Below are 27,686 nucleotides of genomic sequence, written 5' to 3' on the forward strand. Positions count from 1 at the left end.
AATTCTTGAATCTTCCACAACAGGGTGTTTTTTATTATCTTGGGTCCAACAGATGTGTGAAAATTTGAGTGGCCATTTTGGAATAGGTTCCCAGTGGGGGCAAGAATGGTCATAAACATTTTTCAATGGAACCTTAACAATATGGGCAACAAACTTCTTGAAATTGCCTCAGCAGTTTGTTTCTGATTGTTTTAGGGCCACCAGACGTGATGACTTTATAGTTTCCATTCCAGGACAGGTTCCCCGTAGGGTGTTAAGTGGCCATAAATACTTTTCAATATATCCCTAGCATAATGGGTATCAATCTTATAAAATACTAGCTGACCCGGCGAACTTTGTCTCGCCCAAAACTGATCAATTTGCTGATATATTTTTTACGTACACAATTTATCTAAAAAATTAACTGGTTTTTCAAAATAATTTTCTTCTGATGGACCCAAATCAATAAAAATCAACAATCTACTGATGAAATTTCAAGAAGTTTGATACCCATATTGCTGATTAGCTACCGAAATTCACGATCAGTATCATTTATGCAGGACATGTTCCTGGAAATCCGGATTTTTCAGGAATCGAATTGCCCGGATCGGTAGAAAAGAAAATTATGAATCTATTAAGCACAAAATTGCTGAAATCGGTTGTAAATTTTCAGAGATATGAGCATTTTAGTTTCGTTGGTACCGGGTACCCTGTCGGCCTGTTACGGGTGTTTTTTTTTCTGTCGGTCACACAACGGTTAAGAATATCGTCTGTATATTTTAAGCATAAGGGTTACCGTGATCACATATTTTTCCGATGCCGATGTAATATCAATTTAGTTGAAAAAATATGACATTCGCCAAATTGGTAAAACTTGAGATAAAAAAAACAACTTATCTCCAAAGAATAAGAGCTGCTCTTTCAAATGCCGTGTAAATATGTTTTTTTGGTTGGCCTCAATCGTCGAACTTTTGAAAAATAAAAATGATTGTTACAGAAAAACATGTTGATTGGAAAATAATATTGAACATATTTAAATATCAAAAGTTGCATTATTTAGAGCTCTAAGTCACCCCAAGACAAGACGAGGTTTTTGAAAATCAAAAACAAATAAAGTAGACCAAAAATACTGTTTTTCTTTTCTAGGGACACCCTAATTCACGTAGGTAAAATTGCTCTAAATTTGCCAACTTGAGAGCTACAGAAAAAGTTTTTTAATGAAATTTAACGGAATAAGCTGCGCTACAACTTTGTAGAACATTGCATGTCAATATTCAGCAAAATAAAAAAAATGTGATGGGCCATCCTATTCTTTGATAGCACCATGATGATGTCTTTACTATTCCGATCAACTTTGTAGAACAACATTTCCTCTAGAAAATACAGTTTTACGTAAAATGCATCTTTACGCGTAAAACTGTATTCTGGACCATAGTACAGTGTAAGCATACTGTGTATTTTTTCCTGAAACAAATGTGACGTTTGATTTAATGCATTAAATATGTTTTAAAGTGATTTTATTTCCGAGCAATAACTGTACGTACAATTTTTTGATACAGTAGATCCGAAAATTGTTGCCAACAATAAAAAGAAAAAAAATCTGTATTAAACACCGCTCAACCACTAAAACGCTACAGAAAATAATGGAAAGAGGTTTAATAATATCTAAAAACAAAAAAAAAGGTCACATATCTGCTTATTTCATATTAGAGGACAGATGCGCGATTATAGACAGCTCGTGGCAAGTCATGTTATTGAATTGATGTAGGTATTAATTTCAGACCGAAGTGTCAAACCCAAACTGATTTATTATGTTGGGGAACAACGGTCAATATGCGCCTCTAAGTAAATATTCGAATTTAACGATGATAATGAATCCGATAAGCCTCCTTTAACGTCCATGTTTCATGGCCGTATAAACCCACCGGAAGAATCAGAGTAGTATACAGCGCGAGTATTGTTTTCGTTTGCAGACTACGGGACTTAAGCTGGTTACGAAGTTCGTAATAAGCCCTATTTGCAGCTGCAATACGCCTTTTAACCTCGCGGGTAACATCATTTTCGCACGTCACTTATGTTCCAAGATACACAAATTCTTCTACCACTTCAAAATTTTCACCATCTAGCACCATTTCGCTACCACCACCACCACTAATGAACCCACGTTGATTGTCAGCGACCATGTACTTCGTTTTGCTGGTATTGATCGTGAGTCCAATCCTCGCTCTCTCCCTCTTAAAAGGCATACGAGCCTCTCCACGGCACGGCGATCAATTCCGATAATATCGATATCGTCCGCAAATCCCAGGAGCATATGCGATTTTGTGATAATGGTACCGCTTCTTTGCACACCAGCTTTCCTAATCGCTCCCTCGAGCGCTATATTGCACAGTAGATTCGAGAGTGCTTCACCCTGCTTTAATCCATCTAAGGCAAGAAATGACGTTGATATTTCGACCGCAACCCTTGCATTTGATTTCGATCCGTCCAACGATATACGAATCAGCCGTATCAGTTTTGCCGGAAAACCAGGTTCAAGCATAATTTTCTATAATTCATTCTGTTTCACTGAATCGTACGCCGCCTTGAAATCAATAAACAGATGATGTGTCTGCAAGTTGTACTCCCGGAATTTATCAAGGATTTGTCTCAGGGTAAACATGTGATCCGTCGTTAATCGGCCGTCACGAAAACCTGCTTGGTATTCGCCGACGAAGGACTCTTCAAGCGGTCTCAAGCTGTTGAACAGAATACGGGACATAATTTTGTACGCCGAATTAAGGAGGGTTATTCCTCGGTGATTGGCGCACTCCAGTCTGTGCCCTTTCTTGAAGAGATATGTTTATCAATAATTAAACTTATATTATTATATTTATTCAGAATAAGGCCGAAGTGGCCTGTGCGGTATATAAGAGTCTCTTCATTCGGCTCGGGCCATGGCTACACGTCGCCAACCACGCAGTCTACGGAGGGACCGCAAGTCATCTTCCACATGATCGATCCACCTTGCTCGCCGCGCACCTCGCCTTCTTGTGCCCGTCGGATCGTTGTACCGTCCGCCATCTGCACCCCACAATAGATGGTACGCAGCACTTTCCTTTCGAAAACTGCAAGCGCACGTTGATCCTCCACGAGCATCGTCCAAGTCTCGTGTCCATAGAGGACTACTGGTCTAAAAAGCGTTTTGTAGATTGTCAGTTTGGTACGGCATGTTAATCCCTGCTTTTCGTATTGCCCCTTCCAAAGCGATGTTGAATAGCACACACGAAAGACCATCACCTTGCCGTAACCCTCTGCGGGTTTCGAAGGGACTCGAGAATGCCCCTGAAACTCGAACTACGCACATCACCCGATCCATCGTCGCTTTGATCAACCGCGTCAGTTTATCCGGAAATCCGTGTTCGTGCATTAACGACCATAGCCATAGCTGGTCCCGATTGATTGTATCATATGCGGCTTTGAAGTCGATGAATAGATGATGCGTGAGCACGTTGTATTCGTGGCATTTTTGCAGTACTTGGGGAATGGCGAACACCTGGTCCGTGGTGGAGCGTTCGCCCATAAATCCCGCCTGGTACCGCCCCACGTAATCTCTTGTAATTGGTGTTAGTCGACGGCATAAAATTTGAGAGAGCACCTTGTAGGCAGCGTTCAGCAATGTGATTGCGTGGTAGTTGCTATAATCCAGCTTATCGCCCTTTTTGTAGATGGGACACACGATATTTTCCATTCACTCCTGCGGCAGCAGCTCATCCTCCCAAACCTTGGTAATTACCCAGTTCAGCGCTCTAGCCAGTGCCTCACCACCGTGTTTAAATAGCTCTCCTGGTAGCTGGTCAACTCCATGGGATTGTTGTTTTTCAGCCAGCCTATCTCCTCCTGGATTTCCTGGAGATTCGGAGCCTGGCTGCGCGCGTGCTTCCAGGTTCATTACCATACCGCCACAGTTGTCTGCCACATCGCCATTCAGGTGCTCTTCGTAGTGCTGCCGCCACCTTTGGATCACCTCACGCTCGTTTGTAAGAAGGTTCCCGTTTATGTCCTTACACATATCAGGTTGTGGTACGTGGTCCTTACGTGAACGGTTCAAATTTCCATAGAACTTGTGTGTGGGTGTGTGTGTGTTTGTGTTATTAGCGCGGTACAGTTGCTCCGTCTCTTCACAATCTCTATCTTCCTGCTGGCGCTTTTTCCTTCGGAAAATCGAGTTTTGTCTGTTCCATGCCCGTTTATATATTGCCTCGTTCACCCTCGTGCGGTGTTGCAGCAATCTCACCCATTATGCATTCTTCTCTTCCACTAATTGCTCGCATTTGCCGTCATACCAGTCGTTTCTGTGATCCGGAGGAACCGTGCAGCGGTTGCGGTGCTACCAATGGCGGATCGAATATCTCTCCAGCATTCTTCAAGAGACGCTGCGCCAAGCTGCTCTTTCGTTGAGAGTGACACTTCCAGCTGCTGCGCGTAGTCTTGGCCTAGTCTACCGTCTTGTAGCCGCCCAATGTTAAACCGCGGCGATCAACTACGAAGCGTGCTGTACACCGTCGAGAGTTTTGAGCGCAGACATACTGCTACGAGGTAGTGGTCGGATTCAATATTCGCACTGCGGTAAGTGCGGACAATCATGATGTCGGAGAAGACCGTCGAATTTACCGTCGATTAGAACTTGGTCGATTTGGTTTTCCGTTTCTTGTTTAGGTGATCTAAACATCTAAACATGTAGCCTTGTGGATATTCTCGCGGGGAAAGAAGGTGCTTCGGACTACCATTTCGTAAAATGCTGCAAAGTTTATGCATCGTTGGTCGTTATCATTCGATACGGTGTGCAGACTATCCGGTCCGATGATGCATTTCCTTTCTCGTCGTCAGGTCTCCCTTCGTGTGGGCAGAGCACGTTGATGATGCTATAGTTGAAGAAACGGCATTTTATCCTCAGCTCGAACATCCTTGCGTTGTTGATTGGCTGCCACCCAATCACACGTTGGCGCATTTTACCCAGCACTATGAAGCCGGTCACCAGCTCGTTGGTGGTGCCACAGCTTTCCACACTTTCTGTCCTGTCTAGCAAATCCCCTGCAGCGCCACGACGTCGAAGTTGCGGAGATGTAATCCATCCTGTCGCAACCTACGAAACCTAGCGACTTGCAGTTCCATGTTCCAAGCTTCCAATCGAATTATCTCTTGTATTGTTCGTAATTATTGATTTTCCAGGCGGCTTATTGGGCCTGCGCAAACTTCCTGTCTCGTCGGAGGATTGACGTGTCAGGTCTGTTTTGTGTTCCACCTGACACCATGACTTGGGCTTGCACGCTTTGAGTGGCACACGGTCGCTTTGGTGGGTCCTACTTGTGGATACATGCAGCTTTTTATAGGAGTTTAACAGGGCCCACTGTCAAACCCCACCAAATTTCTCAATTCTCCAATTTCACTTGCTAGCTGCTCCTAACAGTTTCTCCTTACGTTTCTCACAACTCGTTTTTTACTTTTTGCATCTCATTTATTATTTTTCACATTCCTCTTGTGTTTTTCACTTTTCACTTCTCATTTTTCACTTATCACATCTCATTTTCAATTCTTACTGTACTACTTCTCACTTTCAATTCCCAGTTCCCACTGCACAATATTCTCGGTTGATTTAAAAATTATATTATGCTTTTTAGTAGAATTCTCAGTTTCTACTTCTCACTTGTCGATTGTATCTCACTTCTCACTTTCTATCTTTCTTTACTTCTCACTCATTACTTCTTACTCATTACTTTTTAAGTCTTTTCTCACTTTTCAATTCTTACTTTTCTTACTTTTCAATTAATAATAATTTGTAAATAAATCATTTATGGCACACGCCCTTGTCAAACTATGACATCCACAGTCAAGCATACCTGATGGGCGCGTTTTGGCATGCATGCAAAGTTTTTAATAAAATGTGTGTTTTTCTATGAAAAATTAACTTTTTAGTAACTTTGCACAATCATTACTAATATGTTATTCTGGACATATGTTAAGGTTACCGAGAAAATGTTTCTATCTAGTGGAAAACTGAAACGCTAAGGAAACGGAAGCCTAAATTTGAACAAAATGGTGACAACACATTATTTTTTTTTTATTTTAATTCAACATGCAACATGCTTGAACGTCAGCTGCCATCGGTTTTGTAACTAAATGCAGTCTATTAACTCAGAAATTGCAATGACGCATATTAGCTGGCTGGCTCATTTCAAACCAAGTTCCCCTTTTTTCTTATTTCAATATTTTATTAGCCACGGGAACGCATGAATCACATATATTTGAAATTCCGGTTCAGGAGCACTAATAATTCTTTTCTACTTTTTTGGTATGCATTACAGCACCCACTGGAACGTTGCCACCTCGCAACTTGATTGTATGGTGTCCGGCATTGTTTGTTGATTATTCAAAAAAAAATTGCCAGGAATCGAGACGTTTATTCAAATATGGACTGCTTCACAGATGGTTCGATTAGACATTAGATTTCGCCGAGATTCATTACCATTAATCAGAACACCAAAACAGAGCTACTTCCTTCAACTTTTCTGCATCTTTTTGCTTCCACGAACATATGCGCTAGCCTCCCATTCACTAATGGGGAGAATTAAAAGATCAAAATCAACTGGTAATTATCAAACCGTTAAAAATCTGTACGTGAAAAAAATTGACTGAACTTGAATTCGAAATGTTAAGAAGATGAACTCAGCGCACGTCGGCAAGCGAAACCCGTACAATAGATTCACAAACATAATCGCACCTCGCAAGGCTTCCGCTTCGTTTTGTCAACAAAGACCAGCTACCGCCGTGGCAGGGCACCACATCGGTCGCTACCATCGTCGAGTGATGAGATGCAGCTCAAGCATCAAACTTCATGACCAATTAGATATAAATAAGACCCCAGGCATTGATGGCGGCTTAGTACCAAAGCGACAATTGGCCGGCATAACCATCTAAGGGGGTATCATCTAAGCTTGCCGCCCGGGAATTGGCCAGGTGCACAGCATCATACCAGTGCGTGTGTGTGTCCATCAGCGAGGCTGGAAAAATTGAAAACCTTTGATGGATATCGCAGTGAAATCGATACCTTGAGGAAAGGGAAACAGAACTTGTAACGCATTACGAAGCAAAAGTGCAACTTGAAGAAATACGATCTTGCACAGCAGTTGCGAGAATAGAATTGTGCGAAATCTGAGATTACAACAGTGCTAAAGGACGGGTTGGGCTTCACAAAAGACGGCCACCCTTGGAGAGCCAGAAAGTGAAACTTAAATTACAAAAGCCAACAAGAACAGGATGATAATGGTGAGTGTTAAAGTGCTATTTCTAAGAGGTGAATCAGCCAAGGGCTAGTAGTAATGAAGATGATGTGCTATTTTTCCTAGTGAAATAATAGATGATCAATACTTTCTAGTATTTTATGATAAAAATATATTTTGTCATGGAGTATATGAATACCAGAAGTAGTTACAAAATAGTGTTGCGTATATTTGTGAAAGTTTCGCGCTACCCGGGCAGAATTCATGAACAGAATAACAAAACATGATATGGACTTGATTGATATAAGAGATAAAAGAACAGGCAACAATATCAAAAATTTGCACCGAAATATCATTTGTATATCAAGATATGCTATGGATAAGAACTAACTAATGGCACATGATATTGATCACTGCTTACAAATAGCATAACTAGATCGTCTTTTGATATTTTAGTGCAAAATTTTGATATTCCCGTCTGATCTTTTATCTCTTATATCAATCATGTCCATATCTCATTTTGCTATTTAATCAATTTTTAATATTATTGAGCTATTTTCGTCTACTCGGGTATCCATACATCCTTTCAGATACATTATTCGTGAATGTTTGGAACTACTATGGTTCGACGAAAATTTTAAGTGTATCGTGTGCTAAATATTTCGGCATTCTGCATACATTTTTGCATATAAACTTCCAACGAGTTAAGCCCAAACGTTGACCGATTTGGCTGGAATTTTGTCCAAAGCATCAGAGCAATGAGAGGGCGGCCCATCGAAAAAATGAAAAAAAGTTTTTTCCATACTAATTTGAGCCACCCTAATATATATATATATATTAGACCTCTTCATGTTTTCAAAAAGTATCAAAAATTCAACCTGTCAGTCCAGAATCACAATTCTTATGCTAAAATAAGTCTCCTGTCAAATTTTCAGCTGATTCGGATAAAATTTCGAGGTGGCTCAAGTCGATTTAGTGTTTTTGGGCTATTTTCAATTTTGGAAAAAATCTAACAAGAGATATAAACGTCGAAAACTCTCGCAACAACCTCTATACGGAAGCTTTTGGTGTGCTCTACAAGTCTTGTGAACATTGCGATTCGTTCCGTTCACGTTTTGTCCATGTAAAAGTGATTTTCAAGCTTATAAGTGTATAAAAATACTGTTTCCCCCAAAAGTCGTTGTTCTATAAAATTCTTGAATTTACGACAAATGATTGCTTATTTATTACGTTATTATTCCTCTTTTTTCCATGAAAATTTGAGTAATATAATTGTCAATGTGCGATTTACCGTTAAATTCTTAAAAATCAGAAGCTGAACATTTGTCATAAATTTGCACGTTAGGATTTCTTCAAACAAGTTGTTCGAACAAAACATAAATCAAAGCATATGATATTTGATGCTTACAACAAACGACTTCAAAATTTTGTTAATTTCACCATATGTCTTCAAGCTTTTAATATTGAGTGCATCGTAGTAACAAGAGAAATCGAAGCTTTTTTCAACTTCTGATTTTTAAGAATTTAACGATAAATCGCACATTGGCAATTATATTACTTAAATTTTCAGGGAAAAAAGAGGAATAATAATATAACAAATTAGCAATCATTTGTCATAAATTCAAGAATTTTGTAGAACAACGACTTTTGGCACTTAAAAGCTTGAAAATCACTTTTAAAGGTACAAAACGTGAACAGACCGAATCGCAATGTTCGCAAGACTTGTAGAGCACACCAAAAGCTTCCGTATAGAGGTTGTTGCGAGAGTTTTCGACGTTTATATCTCTTGTTAGATTTTTTCCAAAATTGAAAATAGCCCAAAAACACTAAATCGACTTGAGCCACCTCGAAATTTTATCCGAATTAGCTGAAAATTTGACAGGAGACTTATTTTAGCATAAGAATTGTGATTCTGGACTGGCAGGTTGAATTTTTGATACTTCTTGAAAACATGAAGAGGTCTAATATATATATATATATATAACTGTAAAAAATGAGAAATAATTTTGAAGAACCAATTTGTTTTCTAGATAAATTGTGTACGAAAAAAATTGTATCAAAAAATTGATCAATTTTTGGCGAGACAAAGTTCGCCGGGTAAGCTAGTTTATTATATTTATTTTGTGAAAAGAAATAAATATAAATTTAGTGGAAAATTTTGTAATTTTTAATTGCTAATACAGTATTGGCTCGATTTTGTCACTCCCCGCGTTTTTCTACCACCGATTTTGTCTGCCCCCGATTTTATCACATTCCGATTTTTTTCACGTTTTCAACCCGATTTTGTCAAACCAAAAAAAAAATGTCGTTTTATTTTATTTAATAATATTCCAAACAACAATGATTTTCATGAAATAACTTTTACCACCTGTGGTCTATTATGAATTATTTCTGAATACCTGTCAAGTATTTTGTAAGCCTTTTTGACAAGGGTTCCGTTCAAAAAATTTGTCTTCCCAAGGCATAAACTGAATCCTATTTGTGAAACAAATTAAAAAATTGGAAATACATTCTCCCGATTTTGTCACATTTCCTATTTTATCACCCCAAAATTCTCCAGAGGGATCATAAATTCGGGATATTACTGTATTGATTTATTTATGGAAACTTTGTATTTTATTCAATGGAACATTTTCATTTCGGTATGGAAAGTTCTTCTTTTATAATTGCAATTTTCGCTTTTAAAATTGCTAATTTATTCTTGTTTCGAGAAAAATTTAGGGAATTTAGGGAAATTTTATATTTATTTATTGATTTCTTTATGAGCAGTTTCCTAATTTGATATGAAAAATTTCTAATACGTTATGGAAATTTTATTATAATTTGAAAATCGATGCTCAGTCTTATCGTGAAATGGTTTTTCGTACAATTTGCATAATTTTATTTTACTTTGATCTTCTATACATATAAAACAAAGTTGGCATTTGTGCGACCACGCATCACTGAAGAATAGACAGCCCAACTTTTGCTAATTCGTATTTGTTCTCTTCTTCTATTTACTATGAAACTGTAAACAAATAAATCTTTTAAAATTTTCAATCCAATCTCTTCACAAAACAAAAACTGTAAAAATATGAAAATCATTGTTTATTCGAAACAAAACGAAATGAAATTCAGATTTACTTCCGAGACCTCGAAACGAAACAAAATCAAGGTCCATTTGATTCGAAATTTTACGAAACGAAACAAGTTTTGATTGTTTATTTTCCGCGGATTTTTTATTAAATAGTTTTTTTTTCTGCATTATATTATGTTATATTATGTATATGCAAGAAACGAATAAAAGAATCCGCGGGGAAAATTATTTTTGTTTAATATTTTTAAAGGTAAATATTGCTACCTAAATGCCATAGGGAGAATCTGACTTAATTTTACAAAAGGACATAAGTAACAGATCAATTCTGGACCTGTTCACCATTTCCAAAACGTAAAAAACGTTAACGTAAAGATATTTATCACTTAATATTTCCATCAGATAGATTTCATATTGATTGGATCTGTTCACCATTTTGAAAAGTATTACAGATTTAAAGTGCCAACCCTCCATTTTAATTAACAGCTTGAATAAAGTCTCCAGGCAAATTTTGAACCAAATTCATAAAAATTGATGGAATCTGTAAAACTTTTCCAAATGGTCTTTTCAACCGATCTAAGCAGTATGAAAGCTGTTTATTGCAGTAGAAAACTCGACTTTCTCTAAATGTTTACTGAGGTTTGTTGGAAATATTAAGCGAACATGTTTTTTTAATTATAGTTTGATGATTTATTTATTTAGCGGCGCAGCCGAATTTTTTGATGATATAAAATTTGAATTTATAAAAATTCATTTCGAAATTCCGCGAAATTCCGTTTATTTTCGTTAAAAGTATGATTCCACCGTCCAAATTTTGGAAATTTAACGATGCGGAATTAAATCAGAATACCAGATTTCGCCGTACTCAAATTCCGCGGAATTTCGTTTCAAATGCCTAAAACGAAATTTTTCAAAGTACCGGAAATGCTTAGTGCGTAACAAATTGTATCAGAAGAATGATCAATTTTTGGCGAGACAAAGTTCGCCAGGTTTGCTAGTAAGATTATAAAACTTTTCAATTTACTTCCACAATACTGCACTATTTTGAACCAATAGATATTGAGTTTGTTGTGGGAGTAGATAAAAAAAAATGTAAAGCTCATTTATTAAGTAATTGCCGCTAAGACGCTTTTATTTTTCAATTATTCAATATATGTATGTACATTTTATTTATTATATTTAAATTGGATTTCAATATTTCACTAGTAAAATTAATGCATGTCTTAATGCTCTTATTACTAAGGATATTATATGTTTTTTTATTTATATTATTTAAGTGTTTTTTGCAAACAATTTCTTATGGAAATTCCGAATAAGGTACACCGGGGCAAGTTGAAATGCGGGGTAAGTTGAAACGGAAGCTGTAATTCAGATAAGAAACGACCGAATGCTCTGATAATTTTTTTCAACAAACTACTCGCCTAAACGCTCCTTCTGACTGCCATTCCCGAAAGATTGCAGCTTTCAAAAGCAATCACTGCCATTGTTTATTTTTCGCCCTTTGCAAAATACAAACCAACTATTTGACGTGTCAATGAAACAGGTCTCAAAACGATGTTTGGAAGAGTTTTTTCATCAAATTTTCACGGTAGGTAATCATTCAATGTTGAATAAGCATAATGATTATGAAAAATCGATGAAAGACCCGTTTTAAATTTTGTATTTTGGTTGTTTGATATTGCTCTGCATGTTCAACTCATCGGGGCAAATCGAAATGCGTGGTGCGGGGCAAGTTGAAACAAACGATTCAAAACGTCACCCTCGCAATTAAAAGTATTTTTTTCAGAATTCAACATGGTCCGTAAATACATACATTCGAAAAACATAAATTTATGAAAACATGCAAACTTCTGAACATAAATTTAATAAATCTCCGCCCATTCCGTCCTGAATGCAACCCTCCAACCCTCCTAATCTCCACTAGAATGAAAAGAAGGGTCCTCCTACAATCTCCACTAGAATGTTTAAACTGCAGTTTTGAGATTCTTAATCTACTGAGCACTGACTCTCAGAAAAATAAAACATAGAATATGTGAACATTTCGTTAACTACATCTTTCACTACCCCAGCTGTTTATTTCTCTAATCGAAGAGTTTATGAGAGATGTGATGGCTGGTTAATTAATGTAGTTATGAAGAAGCCGCAGCTGAATTAATCAACTGCGCAATATACAAGTGAACCAAATAATGAAGCATCCTGAATAGTAATCCGAGTGGTCACAGTAGGAGGAAATTAATTTGATAAATTTTCAACGCAATGCGTTCTTCAGAATTTGGTCTCTGAAAATACGCTTGTGACTTTGTTGTACACTGCCCTTATTCGCATAAGAGTCCCATGTCAGTTTCGCTGACTTGAGTAATTTGCTGTTGAATTTATCAAACTTGTTTTACATAGAAAAAAAACAAAAAAATCTAATAAATTGAAAAAAATTGGTATCTTTCCCAAAAATTGACATAATATTCTTTATCCGTAGTTATCCGTGTTAATTGTCCCACAATTAAATAGACCATACTTAAGTTTATTTCTTGTGTAAAGAGTACCTATCAAAATCTGGAATCTGATTTTTATGAGAGTAAATATCAAGATGAGACAACAAAAATGGAATTTGTTTTCAAATTTCTAGAACAAAGCCTACTATTTTATCAGTTTCTCTTAAACAGAAGACAATTTTAAGCTTATTACTGAAGGAAAATCAAAATCGTCAAAAACTTACATGGGACTCTTATGCAAATCCAAGCAGAATTATAGTCACCTTTACAACCTCGTGCTTCTTGAGTATCACTGAGTACATACATTTTGTTATTAATACGGCAAAATTAGCTTACGTCTGAATATAACGCAGTGTTTCAACTTGCCCCGATTCGCGGGGTAAGTTGAAACGATGCATATAAAAAAATAATTTAAATATAAAAAATATTTATAAAAAAGTTTGTTAAGGTTGCTTATTTTTTATGTATAATATTTGGCCCGAACTAGCAAACACCGCAAACGGATTCAAAATATATCAAAGGGTGATTTTTTTACAGCACTTCGAATTTCAACTTTGAATAAACAATTTCAACTTGCCCCGGTGTACCTTAATTTCATGTGGTGATTCCGAAAACTTTTTTCCGTGAAAAATCTAGAAAAAGTCATACCAATTCTATAAAATTCCCCTTGAAATAAAATTATTAAAATTGAAAAATAAAACCCGCAGAATATTTTCACGTGATAAACTCAGAAGAATGTTCGATGGCGAACTCTGTAAAAATGATTGGGAAAATAACGAAGAATTTCCGGAGAGATATTCCGGGGTAACTGTGAAGATTTTTCCAAAAAAAAAATCATGAGAAATTAACGGCAAAATTCAAACAAAAAAATCAGAAAAATATTTGATAATTTTAGAAATAAAAAAAAGGAAAAATGAAAACTTTAATAGGGAGTTTCGAAAGAGTTTCATTTGGAAATTTGGTAGACTTCAAAAGAATTTTCAGGAGTTATTCCGAGCAGCTTCCAGTGTTGGTAAAATCTCAAATTTTGCAATACCATGGGCGATCCGAATCAAGCTTTCTGGCCGAAGAACTCCTTCGCGAGGCCAACTCTTAAACGCAATATCCGATCGGTCTAATTTTCAATAGGGTCTAACTACGCCACAATCTGCGTCGAATGCAACTTGTTGCGAGAAAATCGGATAATTCTAAGTACAAAAAAGTTTGTCTCACATTTGGAGTAGCAACTAGGGACATACAATTCAAGCTCATCAAGCTCAAGATATTCAGTAGCTTTTCACGGGTAATTTAAAATAACTTTTATAAAATAATATTTCGGGAAAATTCTAAAGATTTTCATATGAAATTCTGAAAAATATTCTGGATTCCCAGAGTTATTAATAATAATCAGATTTTCATAGTGATTTTTTTAGTATTCGTGGAAAAGCACTGAAAAATTCCTGTGCAAATAAACAAAAAAAAAATACACGCAGGTTAACATCACCGGCCCGGCCTACGGATGTGTTAGTAATCTAAATTCTAAATATTTATTGGCTAATAACACTAACGTCAACATTTCTTATTATTTGTGTAATTTCAGGTCTACTTTTCAAAGAACCGTTGTTTTGGCGCTTCTATAGAAAATTCAAAATCAAACAAATAAAAAAAGTCCGGAAATCTAATTTTGCAACAATATTCAATTGTAGATTTTGCGATTTTTTGATATTTCGTTTTCGATTTGTGAAATTGTTGGATGCCTAAAAAATATAGGTTCTTTTCGAAAGTTATCCTGAATTGAGTCAAATAATCAACTGAGACAACAATGCAAATTTCTTTTCACATGAGTTGTACGTCTATTTAAATTGGAGTGGATTATAGACAAATTGAAAACCTACAGAAATAGCAAAATATTGCGGCTTTGGGGCAGTTCGTCGAATGACGTTTTGTCAAATGACGTTTAGTCGATAGGTCATTTGGTCGAAGGGACATTTGGTCGAATGGACATTTAGCCGAATGTTGAAAACGAATTTCAGTCTTTAATATGTAGTTTAGTGAAATGGATGGATGAACTGATTAGAGGAATTCAGTGGACAAGAGGAAGCTCAATCAGCAGCGGACGGAACGAATACGGAAGCTTATGAGGATTTTTCACCTGAACAAACGGAAACTTCTGGAAACCCTGTAGACTACACAGCAAATAATTTTGAAAATTCAACGTTGTGTAAAATTGCATCTAATCCCAACAAACGAATAAACACTTTATATTCAATTGAATTTGATTGAATTTTACAAGCAAGCACGGTTTAAGTTTATTTCGATTTAAAACAATAGTAAGATCGATTGAATGCTACGTTTATTTGCATGCTCCAAATATGTGCATGAAAATACATTGAAAATCACAACATATTTTTATCTGTGTATATAAAAATTGAAAACCTACAGAAATAGCAAAATATTAAGTACTGATGGGGAAATTTGCTCTATTTTTCGGTACAAGGTCAAAAACCAATGATATCAATGTTACTTTTCCAATACTCTATCGTAGTCGACTTTGGAATATTTTGATTATTGACATTTAGTCGAATGACATTTGGTCAAACGACATTTCGTCTAAAGGACGTTTAGTCAAAGGGACATTTGATCAAATGAAAATGTTTTTTTATTCTTTTCACTTTCCTTCACTCAATATTTATACAGTAATAGGGGAACTGCTCCGATCTCCATCTCACTGTACATATATCCATCTCATCGTTAAACAAAGAAATACGGCACCAAATTCGTCGCTTTTTTTGTCAACATGCGTGCTCACTGCTGAAAAAAATCACAAAAATAATAAACAAACCAAATTCCTTTCCAATGCTTTGTTTTTGATGGGATGGAAATAGGAGCTATGCGATTAAGTGGCGAACCGTTCCCCTAAGTTCTGCGTAAAAGTCGCTTCCACTTCCGAATTATTACGTAAATTATTGGCGGAAAAATGATTTTCGATCAAATGATCATATGACCTAATGTCTATTCGACGTAAATATCTAGTCGTAATGGGGCCCTCCTTAGCCGTGCGGTAAGACGCGCGGCTACAAAGCAAGACCATGCTGAGGGTGGCTGGGTTCGATTCCCGATGCCGGTCTAGGCAATTTTCGGATTGGAAACTGTCTAGACTTCCCTGGGCATAAAAGTATCATCGTGTTAGCCTCATGATATACGAATGCAAAAATGGTAACCTGGCTTAGAAACCTCGCAGTTAATAACTGTGGAAGTGCTTAATGAACACTAAGCTGCGAGGCTGCTCTGTCCCAGTGTGGGGATGTAATGCTAATAAGAAGAAGAAGATCTAGTCGTAAATATCTAGAAGTTGATTAGAGAAGTTCGCCAAAGTCATTATTCTGTCGAGAATATTTACCGTTTATTCGTTTTATGAGCCCATCATTCAATAGACAATATTGAACCAATAATAATGCGACTTTTTGAAATACCGCAATAAATCATTTATTTTTTAATTATTATTAACTAAAGTTCAATCAAGTCATTCGATGAAATGTCCTACGTCTCTAGTTTACTAAAAAATAATTTTCGCCCCTTCAGCCAAATTGCATATTCGACGTAATGTCCTTTCGACCAAATGTCGTACGACTAAAAATGTCATTCGACGAAATGTCTTTCAACGAAATTGAACAGATTCGTTCTCACCCGTTTCTTCATATAAGGATGACTCTCAACTCCTTGCCTAAAAAAAATATTTCTTTACGGCTTACAGCTGGTTTGAAATATTCAGCTGATACTGGAACCTGAAATCGCCTCAGAAGTTCTTCTAGAGTGGACCCGCGAAGCAACAGTTAAGGAGAAGGAAATTCCCCTTGAGGCATATAAATTCCGACTGCAGTTTCGCAAAAAATTGAGTGAAAGCTTACCACAAGAAGGTATAAGGGAATCAAGAATTGCAAGGACGGCAAGGATGATCGGGATTGTGAAATATTCAATCAAAGCATCGGTGCCATCCCTCCTAAATGTTCAGGTTTTTGGTATTCGAAGCTTGAATATCTGCTTCGGTTGAAGGATTTGTCCACCCAGGGATATTTTCGATCTATCATCCTATCTGCCACGTTATAGAAAGTTGTTTTTGAACCATTGTTCAATGTGAAAGAAATATTTATATACTAACTCGAATAATTTGCATTTAATGTTAAAAAGTTATTACGGAAATCTTGCTATTGGATATTGCATCCAATTTAATTGATTGTGATTTTATTGACATTTGTGTTGAACAAAACAGTGTAACCATTTTATTCTTACATGGTGCTCTGAATATTTCCTGTTTTACTCATTTGCTTTTATATTAGGAATTCGGTCGATGTGGTTCAAAACCTGTCCTCGTGGTATATGGACAGGCCGAATATAATTATTTTCACATTGTTCCAAAAATTTTCATATTAGTAAACTGTAGGTATTTCCAGCAGACTGTTATGTATCAGTCGTACAAATTCTTCACTAAGAGAGTTATGTTTGTATTGTAATACATATTGAATAGATCGGTTGCGTTTTGACTTGGGAAAATTAATATGAGGGAGGGCTATTTTTCTTTATTTTTCGTTTCAGAGAGCGAGCAATGGCGCTTAAACCTAGGCTTATTAGCTGGGCAAATTTAATAGCTTCGCCCCATCCCAGAGAACCATCACCCACGCGGAAGGAGTGACAAAATTCTTAGCATGGTCACTCCCAACGTCTTCGAAATATATATGTGTAAGTCATTTGCTTATTCCCCCTGAATGTGAAACGGTTGGTACGCTGCCGTAATCTGGAAAAGTGACGTAACAGCCATTTTACAATATGCATGTTTTCCATTTTTCTGTTAAAGAGCTCGATGAGTGGTACTCGTTAACACCATTTTTGAAAAATGGCGTACACGTCACTTTTTCAGATTACGGCAGTACGACTGTCCCCGTTTCTTCCTTTCGTCAATTCAAAACTGTTCGTTGATTATGTTATTCATTGCTGAATAAACTAATTTCCGATAAGTTATGAATTATCTCCCAATTTCAAGCCTGCATGGTGGGCCTGGCTGATTTAATATTTGTGTCGTATTTATGATATTCTGCAAATATTAATTTAGTTAGTTAGTTAGTTAGCAAATATTAATGCTGACAAGAAAATGCTCGGAAATTCAACCTACATTTCCAGGATGCTTTTCAATACTGGCTATGCATGTGCTAAGACAAGACAAGACAAGGTAAGGATGACTTTCAACTCTGAAACTACAAGAAAGAACTTTTTGGGATGCGAGCAAGGATGCAAGAACATTGGTTTGAATTGTGTTTTTGATCATTATCTTGCAGTTGGGACGTGTGAGCAATTGAGCATTTTGTTTCGGCCGGTTAAAAATTTTGCACGGTAGACTATTCTATGTGGAGAAAAGCAATAAAAATAGCTAGTTTTAGATGGGAAAGGTTGGTTCAGGGCTTGCATAACATTTCATGAGTTTAAGTTCAAGTTGGATATGTTGAAGAATAAAAATGAAATAGTCATACGTAAACCTTAAGGTGAATCGTGTTAGAATCCAATTCCAAAACTACATCGAACTATCAGGGTAAACTGTGTCAAATGATTGTCCGAACAGTGATGATTCGGACATAAAACTATTTGTAAAACATATTTATTGAACTAAAACAAACCTCACATTCGTTTAATGAAAAAGTAGGACGTATGCTTATATTTCTCAGTGCTGAAATCAACAAATTAACAGTCTAATCTTTTTATTAAGCTCACTAGCAGACCCGACGAACTTCGTTTCGCCTAAAATTGATTTATTGTCTGATTAGGTCTCGAGTTATGAAGAAATTGGTCAACCGTCTAAGACGAGTTAAGTACTCTCGATTTAATTCCACTACGTTTTGTTATCTTACGCAGATACGTATTTCGACCTCAACTGTGAGGTCGTCTTCTGTGTCTTGTACTTGACTCGAATGGAGAGTACACAGAAAAAAATAATGAAAAGTAATCAGTGCGTAAATAATAAAAACGTGGAAAATTACACTATTATGGGCGTACATGGATCTTTTCCAACAAGTTCGCCCTAAATGTATGCAATTTACAAAGTATTATGACACTTAGAGTAGAGTGGGGCAAGAGTGCGCGTGGGGTAAGAGTACGTTTTCGATTTTTTGAAGTTATAAAAATACATAAACTAGCAGCACTGCATCAGTTTGACAGGTATTCTGGCCAACTATTATCATGTGTAATTGTGAACGATTTGAATAAACAACAAGGGAGATATGGAGTTAGATAATTTTTTGGTCACTTTGCTAAAAATAATTATGTTTTCGCAACTAGTATTTCATTACCATATATACGTTCAATCAGGTGAACATTATACCATTTCGATAACCTATTATATAGAGCACTTTATAATGCCGAACACCAATCCGGTTGGTTTTCCAAGAAGTCAAAACCATTACTTGAATAAATTTTGGGACTGTGGGGTAAAAGTACGCAGGGACGGGTGGGGCAAGAGTACGCATGTGAATCTTCAAGTTCTGATGTCAAATCCGTATCTTTGGCCGAAATAAGACTACCTCCGAAGTGTATAGTTCCACAACTAAGACAAAAGGGATAGAAATCGAAAATTATTACAAGTTTTGAGGATAAGTTGAAGTAATTTGGTGTTAGAAAGGACTTAGCGAACAAAGCACTGAAGCGAATTTATGAAATTGTATTAGGACTTGTTGTACATCTTAACATAGTACGAAAAGACAATTTCATCTAAATGATAGTTTCATTTAATCAAAAGAACCATCCATAAATTACGCAATGCTTATCTGGGAGAGGTTGCGAGATTTATGACGATCCATATAATTTTTAGAGGATTCATACAAAAAGTGTGAGATAGGGGGGAGGGGTGATGAAATGGCCAAATTTTACGTTACGTAATTGGTGAACTTTCATTAAGGAAAGTTCCTTTGTTTACGCCACGCCAAACCTGATATATTATACCTCTGTAGTTTTTTAACTATAACAAGTAAAAAATGATTTTTATTTAGTATGAAAGTTCACATTTCTGGGACCCCCTCCCCCTTTAAGAGTTACGTAATCTTTAAACATTCCCTAATATATGTTCATTAAACATCAATTAAATGTTATTAACTCTTATTTGTGTTAATATATACTTAAAGCACATGATTGGATAAATGCGTACTCTTACACCACCCGATGCGCACTCTTACCCCACCGGTGGGGTAAGAGTGCGTTTTTCACTTGTCTTGCAATAAGGGTTCTACTAAAACGAATCACAATAATTTCAATATTTTTTCCACTGGGTAACATAGAGGAAGAGGGTTTAGGGTCATTTGACCGAATGCCGTTTGGCCGAATGTCGTTTGGCCGAATGCCATTTGGCCGAAAGGGTCATTTGGCCGAACGCCATCTGGCCGAATGCCGTTTGGCCGAATAGTTGGAATTCTCTGAATGAAGAATAAACGAAAAAGAAAACAAAAGAAGTAGCAAGAATAAAGAAGAAAGAAGGAAGAAGGAAGAAGTAAAAAGGAAGAAAAAAGAAGAAAGAAGGAAGAAGGAAGAAAAAAGAAGGAAGAGGGAAGAAAGAAGGAAGAAGAAAGAAAGAAAGAAGGAAGAAAAAAGAAGAAAGAAGGAAGAAGGAAGAAGGAAGAAGGAAGAAGGAAGAAGGAAGAAGGAAGAAGAAAGAAGAAAGAAGGAAGAAGGAAGAAGGAAGAAGGAAGAAGGAAGAAGGAAGAAGGAAGAAGGAAGAAGGAAGAAGGAATAAGGAAGAAGGAGGAAGGAAGAAGGAAGAAGGAAGAAGGAAGAAAGAAGAAGGAATAAGTAGGAAGGAAGAAGGAAGAAAGAAGAAGGAAGAAGGATGAAGGAAGAAAGAAGAAGGAAGAAGAAAGAAGAAACAAGGAAGAAGGAAGAAGGAAGAAAGAAGAAGCAAGAAGAAAGAAGGAAGAAGGAAGAAGGAAGAAGGAAGAAGGAAGAAGGAAGAAGGAAGAAGGAAGAAGGAAGAAGGAAGAAGGAAGAAGGAGGAAGGAGGAAGGAAGAAGGAAGAAGGAAGAAGGAAGAAGAAAGAAGGAAGAAGAAAGAAGGAAGAAAAAAGAAGGAAGAAGGAAGAAGGAAGAAGAAAGAAGGAAGAAGGAAGAATGAAGAAGGAAGAGGGAAGAAGGAAGAAGGAAGAAGGTAGAAGGAAGAAAGAAGAAGAAAGAAGGAAGAAGAAGAAGGAAGAAAGAAGAAAGAAGAAGGAAGAAGGAAGAAGGAAGAAGCAAGAAGGAAGAAGGAAGAAGGAAGGAGGAAGAAGGAAGAAGGAAGAAGAAAGAATGATGAAGGAAGAATAATGAAGGAAGAAAGAAGAAGGAAGAAGAAAGAATGATGAAGGAAGAATGATGAAGGAACAAAGAAGAAGGAAGAAGGAACAAGGAAGAAGAAAGAAGCAAGAAGAAAGAAGGAAGAAAGAGAAGAAAGAAGGAGAAGGAAGAAGGAAAAAGGAAGAACGAAGAAGAAAGAAGGAACAAGGAATAAAGAAGAAGGGGGAAGGAAAAAAGAAGAAGAAAAAAGGAAGAAGGGGGAAGGAAGAAGGAATTAGAAAGAAGGAAGAAGAAAGAAGAAAGAGAGCGGAATGAAGAAGGAAGAAAGAAAATGGAAGGAAAAAGAAAAAAGAAATAAAGAAAAAGAAAGACGGAAGAAGGAAGAAGGAGAAGGGAGAAGGAGAAAGAAGAAGGAGAAAGAAGAAGAAGGAATTAGTTCTCTGATCACTTTTATCTTCCCACTTTTAACAATTTACTTCTCACTTCTTACTTCTCATTACTCACTTTTCATTTCTCACTCTTCGCTACTCGCAATTTGAGGTCAATTTTTATTAACTATTCGGCCAAACGGCATTCGGCCAAATGACCCGTTCGGCCAAACGGCATTCGGCCAAATGGCGTTCGGCCAAACGGCATTCGGCCAAATGGCCTGACACCAGGAAGATTATACAAATCGTCGACATTGATTTGAAATGCAGAAGCTTGCTTCATAAAGGCCACATGATCGATAAAAAACTAAGTGCGTACTCTTGCCCAGAGCGTTAATGAATAACGCTTTCAATGAATGATTAAATTTGTTATGATTAAATAATTCAACTCTATGATTAAAGATTATGATTAATGATTTAATCATTTTTGACAATGATTAATGATTATGATTAACGATTAAATTATGTTCTGACAATGATTAACGATTACGATTAATGAATAAAACGTTTGGAGTATGATTAATGATTACCAATCGTGATTAAATGCTGACACAATATGTGTATGATTAATGATTAAAGATCGGTATGATTAATGATTAATGATTATGAATAATCAAATTGAATGGTTTGCATATTGATAAATTATCAAGTAACATTTTTACCAAATTGGGTTATTGAAAGGTATGAAAATTAAATGATTATGATTAAAGATTAATGAACAAAAGCGATGTATGCAATGATAAAAATTGATGATTAATGAATAAACTTAAAATAATTATGAATATGATTAGTGATTAATGATTAAATGTAAAGTTCTATGATTAACGATTAGTGATTATTGATTAAATCATATTTTTTGTATGATTACGATTAATGAATAATGATTAAATAACCCCTTTATACATTAATCATGATTAAATCTATGATTAATCACTAATGCTCTGCTCTTGCCCCACTCTACTCTATTCGTATAAAAAGTGACATAATGCAATACAAATTGCATACATCCAGGTAACATCGTTTAAATTTACGCTTTTTTTGGCATTCCCTTTATGTGCATTACTTTCGTGTAAATTTCAACAACTTTTTCTATCTGTGCACAGAAAAAAATAATGAAAAGTAATCAGCACGTAGATAATAAAGACGTGGAAAATTACACTATTTTGGGAGTACGTGGATCTTTTCCAACAAGTTCGCCCTAAATGTATACAATTTACATAGCATTATGACACTTATTCGTATAAAAAGTGACATAATGCAATACAAATTGCATACATTCCGGTGATAATATCGTTTAAATTTACGCTTTTTTTGGCATTTCCTTTATGTGCATTACTTTCGTGTAAATTTCAACAAATTTTTCTATCTGTGCGGCCCCAAAATCGTCTATATACACATTTTCACGCCGATCGGTTTAGTATTTTCTGAGCCTATAAGGGTCAGACAGACAGAAATTCATTTTAATGTATATAGAAGAAGAAGATAACAGAAAAAAGATACAAAATCAATCAATTTTGTCAGTTTTTGGATTGTTTCCGGGGAGATTCATTTTTCCATGAAAACCTTCTTCTATTGGTTTGTATCGTGTGATCTCGAATTTTCTGTTCAAGGATCCCACAGATTTTCAATTGGGTTGAGGTCTGGGGATGCGGGAGCGTTGATTTGACATTGGGTCGTATGAATAAAAAGTAGTAAGTTCAACTTTACTACATTTTCAGTAGTAAACGTCACTTGTGGAACATGTTCGTATGAATAAAAGAGACTTTACTACACTACACATTTCGAACATACTACAAACAACTGATTCGGTATGAATAAAACAAGAGTTTACTACTGATTTCTTGTAGTCTGCTCAAGACGTTGCTACTCATGTTCCAAATGCAGATTATTCATCAGAATCGAAGCGAATCGGCTTTGTTCTTGAAATTAGAAGTTCAATTTAGGGTAAACAAACAAAACAGACATGTCTTTTGTTGATTAGCCGCAAAAAAATGATGAAATCATCATCGTCATCATGGGGTCTATTTTGTTTTGACGTTTCTCCGTGTAGTAAATGGTAGTAAACTGTAGTAAAGGCTATGTTCGAATGTAGCATATGCCATAAGTTCGAAAATATTTTTATTCATATCAAACATGTAGTTTTCTCTGTGGACTTTATTTTTGAGTAGATACTACAAGCGCTGAGTTTTGCTACTTTTTATTCATACGACCCATTGTATCTGTATGATAGTCACTCTTTGACATGATTAGAAGAATGTTTTGGACCGTTGTTTTGAAAACATTAATTTTTTTTTTTTATCTTTATTAAGGTGTTTTTTTTAATCTACAGACTAAGTTCAACACCGGGAAAACATTAATAATTGGATCAATTACCCAATTGAATGGCGCGAAGGATGTTTGAATTTTCTAAATTTCATGTCAAACTGTCAAAAAAAATGCACGCCAAAGCCGCAGGAGCGCGCGCGCTGGAAATACACTCTGCGCGCTTACTTAGTTAAGACTATAAAATCGTTTAGATAGAGTAGGGTAAGACACCCAGAAATTGCCCTCCCCCCAGTTTTCGCCCACCCATTTTAAAATCTTCATTTCTCGTAAACTAGTTGTTGAAAACAGTTACAGTTAAGGGTTTTCCATACAAGCATCAATCAATCATGAAAAAACCTGAACTTTAACTGTTTCCAACAACTAGTTTTCGAGAAATGAAGATTTTAAAATAGGTGGGCGAAAACTGGGGGGAGGGCGATTTCTGGGTGTCTTACTCTATTAGAGAATTTTTTGCCCCGAGTGTAGGACAACACTGTTGGCAAATATGAACTTTTTCAGCGAATTGCGACCACGATATCCTTTAACGACTATGATATCCGATATCGTTCCGGACCAGGTTCCGGACTGTTGCGGACTTATTTTGGCGTTCGTACACTGTGATATGCTTTCGCCGGTGAATCCCGTTGAAATCCAATTCAAAAAGTAGGTTAGCTCGAAAAGTAAAAGATAGACAAAAGCCTAAGTAGTTTTTCACCTTTTCTCACTCACGAAAAAATAGTTTCCAGATGTGCTAATTGCCTAAAAAGTTACATTTGTGCGAGCAAAAACGTGACGTGAGGGCTAGCACGGCCATTTTGGCTGCCATTTTTTGAACTCTGTCGTAGTTCACCTTAAGAGCACTTTCCTTGAGATTTTGCCTAATTTTGTGGAGAATAATGCGGTTGTGATTATTAGTAAACTTCGGTCTACGACCAGTTCCGGGAGCAGTTTCTATGATTTTGTTCTCTGGAAATTTTGTATCACATACTGTATCGACGATCAGGACAGATTACCAATACCGGCTATTTCTGGCAAAGTCTTTGGTGTACACTGTACGGACAATTTTTGGCGTCGGTTTTGTGACTTTTTTAATTAAATAATTTTAATTTCGATTGGGCGTTCTTTTTGATATTTCGAGTACTGAAAAACCAAAAGGGCCTTAAGATGATATAACTGATTTTTTTATATATTTTTATATACACTGTGTAACTCGATATGCACAGTGTAAGCGGCCGGCAACACCAAAAACCACTTTTTTATCTTTGCTCCTTACCAGCATGCACGAACAGATGATTCTCAGATTTGCTGATCGCTTATCTATTGACATTTGTGCAATTTAAAACGCGATGTGAGGATTAGGACGGCCATTGTGGCATTCTGTCGTGATTGTCCTTAAATGAAGCTAATATATTATATTTCAGTCCCTGAAAATTTCATGGTTCAAATCAATGCAATTTAACTGTGGATACCCTTTAAAATCAATCCCCAACTCTCCTTAATTCCGTTTTCCTCCGGTAAGAATTTAAAAAGATTATCAACTTATTTTCTAAACTAATTTTCTAGGTATACAATGCTATCTTAAATAAATTTTGGCTGATGGATTCACTGTCAAATTTGATAATTCTTTTTTATTTATTTTCTATAGAAACATCAAATGGTTGGGGTTCAGCGAAACCGCACTTTTTGACTGACTTGTGATATTTTTGTTCGTAGAATAAAAACGGAAATAAATTCATGCATTTGTTGTTGAATGTCCTTAGGTATAGGGTGGAAGGATAACAAACACGATTTGTGATCAATTGATCAAAACTTGTGCAAGAAAATGGGTAATATGGGTAATGGAATAATAAGACGGCTCATCAAAAACGTTGACATCAACTTTCCCATACTAGCTTGAGTTCCCAATGTAGCTAATTGAATTATCATGTGAATCGAAGTGTAAATAGGATCAAAAGCTCTCCAATAGAAAGTCGGGTGTGCTCAAATTTCCATATACAATAAGATGTTTTAAGTCTTGAACAAGATGTCGATGTTCAAATAGTGTCTACCACAACTCGTTTCGTTTAACCGAACCATACGCTGCATTCCAACCTACGAGAGATGATGAGTCTGCAATTTTCATTCCCGGAGATCATCCAGAATTTGTTGCAGAGTAAACATCTGGTTCGTCGCTAGTTGTTCTTTTCGAAAACCACTTGCGGTGTTCGCCGACAAAGAATACCGCCAACGTAGGCAGCCCACTGAGCAGAATACGAGTAGAATCCACTACACTAGGTTTACTTTTTACCCGGTAAGCTTACCTCAATTGCCATAGCTTTTTGAATATGTTTACTGCTCCTGGACTTCACCCCATAGTTCCAATGTTCATTCTACGAAAAACAGAGCAATGGAACAGAATTTGATTTGCTTCCTATTTTTGTGATTATCAAAACAGAAGTGTGGAAATTTGTGTGGTATTTCTTTGTTTCGCGAAGAGATGAATATATGTTCAGTGAAATGGAAAACCTGAACAGTTGTCCTACCTCCTGGTTTTTCTTCAATTTATGTGGATTTTTTCGTGAGGGACACTCGATGTTTCAATAAACTGAAAGGCCATAAATAACCGAAAATAAACCGCGTAAAATACGACATCAGTGTATTGGTGTGTTATTGAGAAGTTTTGTGCTACTTGGTCGTTGCCAAAGTCGAGTATAGGCGGTACACTTGAAATATCGTCGGGTTCTAATGAGCCGAACCAAGCGCCAATTGAAAAAAAACTCGATCTATTTTTGGTATAAGTTTTCTAGTAAGAACTACTTCTTCTTCTTTTTCTATGGCTCTACATACCAACTGGAACATGTCCTGCTTTTCAACTTCTATTAGCATTTCCTCAGTTATTAATTGAAAGTTTTCTACATATGCCCTCCATTGCATGAGTATGTATCTTGTGTGGCAAGTACAATGGATACACTATGCCCAGGCAGTCGAGAATGTTGCCCACTCGAAAATATCCTAGACGGGACCGAGAATAGAACTCGCCACCTCCGGATTGGCATTCCTACGCCTTTACTCGCAAAGCTAACTGGAGACCCAACTACATTTCTTCACTTCATAAATCGTATTAACTGTTTCTTAATTCAGAAATTAATTTAGCACATATCTTTAGCATTTCTTTGGAGAATAAATGGTCATAGGAATTATTAGGAAAAATCTGTATGATCGAATAAATTGTAGGCGATTTGCTTTTGAAATGAGAAGTGATCATCGCTTATAGAATTTGTCATCCCGCCGCCGGCCTTTATTTTTACATCGGAAAAGTCAAAACTATGCAATGCCACATATTATAAAATTGCGTTTATTTTCATTCACACAAAACATTTTAGGTTTATATACATGATAATCTTGACGTTAAAGCAACATGAATAAATCGCGTAATTCAGAAGGTTGATGCTGAATCTATGATTATATTTACTTCAACATTTTCCACTATATTATTGTATTATTTTAAGTAGCAGACTTGGACTACTACTGAGAATGTATTTTTTTTTCGTTCGTGTATGTGTAGCGCTCATTTGTTTACGGTACACTGGGGGAAGTGGAAAAGGAAAAATTGATAGTTCATGTTCAACTTATTGTAAAAGCAGTTTAAATGATCTAAATGCATTCAATCATTATGGGCTCTCAAAAACAGTCCATTTTGCACCAACTGTGCGGTAATTCATACCATTTTAGTCGCTTAAAATTTATAAAAATAGATTTGAAATTTAGGAGTTATTTTTCCATTTACCCCAAGGAAATGGGGTAAGTGAAAAACCCAATTTATCTTGACCTTCAATTGTTTGATACAACAATTGAAAAAAAAAACGTAACAAAGGTTAAAAATTCCCTCGCCAATT

The 27,686-nt window shown here is 36.3% G+C and overlaps 1 protein-coding gene across 1 annotated transcript in view; it reads left to right on the forward strand.

Annotated features, from left to right (window-relative positions):
* The first annotated feature begins 6,837 nt into the window (after positions 1-6,837).
* The window catches only part of LOC134215451 (uncharacterized), a 33,951-nt gene continuing 13,102 nt past the window's right edge, over positions 6,838-27,686 (forward strand). Inside the window, exon 1 of the mRNA XM_062694640.1 lies at positions 6,838-7,284. Within this exon, the coding sequence (XP_062550624.1) occupies positions 7,276-7,284 (9 nt within the window). The 5' untranslated portion in view covers positions 6,838-7,275. The remainder of the gene's footprint in view (positions 7,285-27,686) is intronic.

The sequence above is a fragment of the Armigeres subalbatus genome, chromosome 2, assembly GCF_024139115.2.
Source record: "Armigeres subalbatus isolate Guangzhou_Male chromosome 2, GZ_Asu_2, whole genome shotgun sequence".
Classification (NCBI taxonomy): Eukaryota; Metazoa; Arthropoda; class Insecta; order Diptera; family Culicidae; genus Armigeres; species Armigeres subalbatus.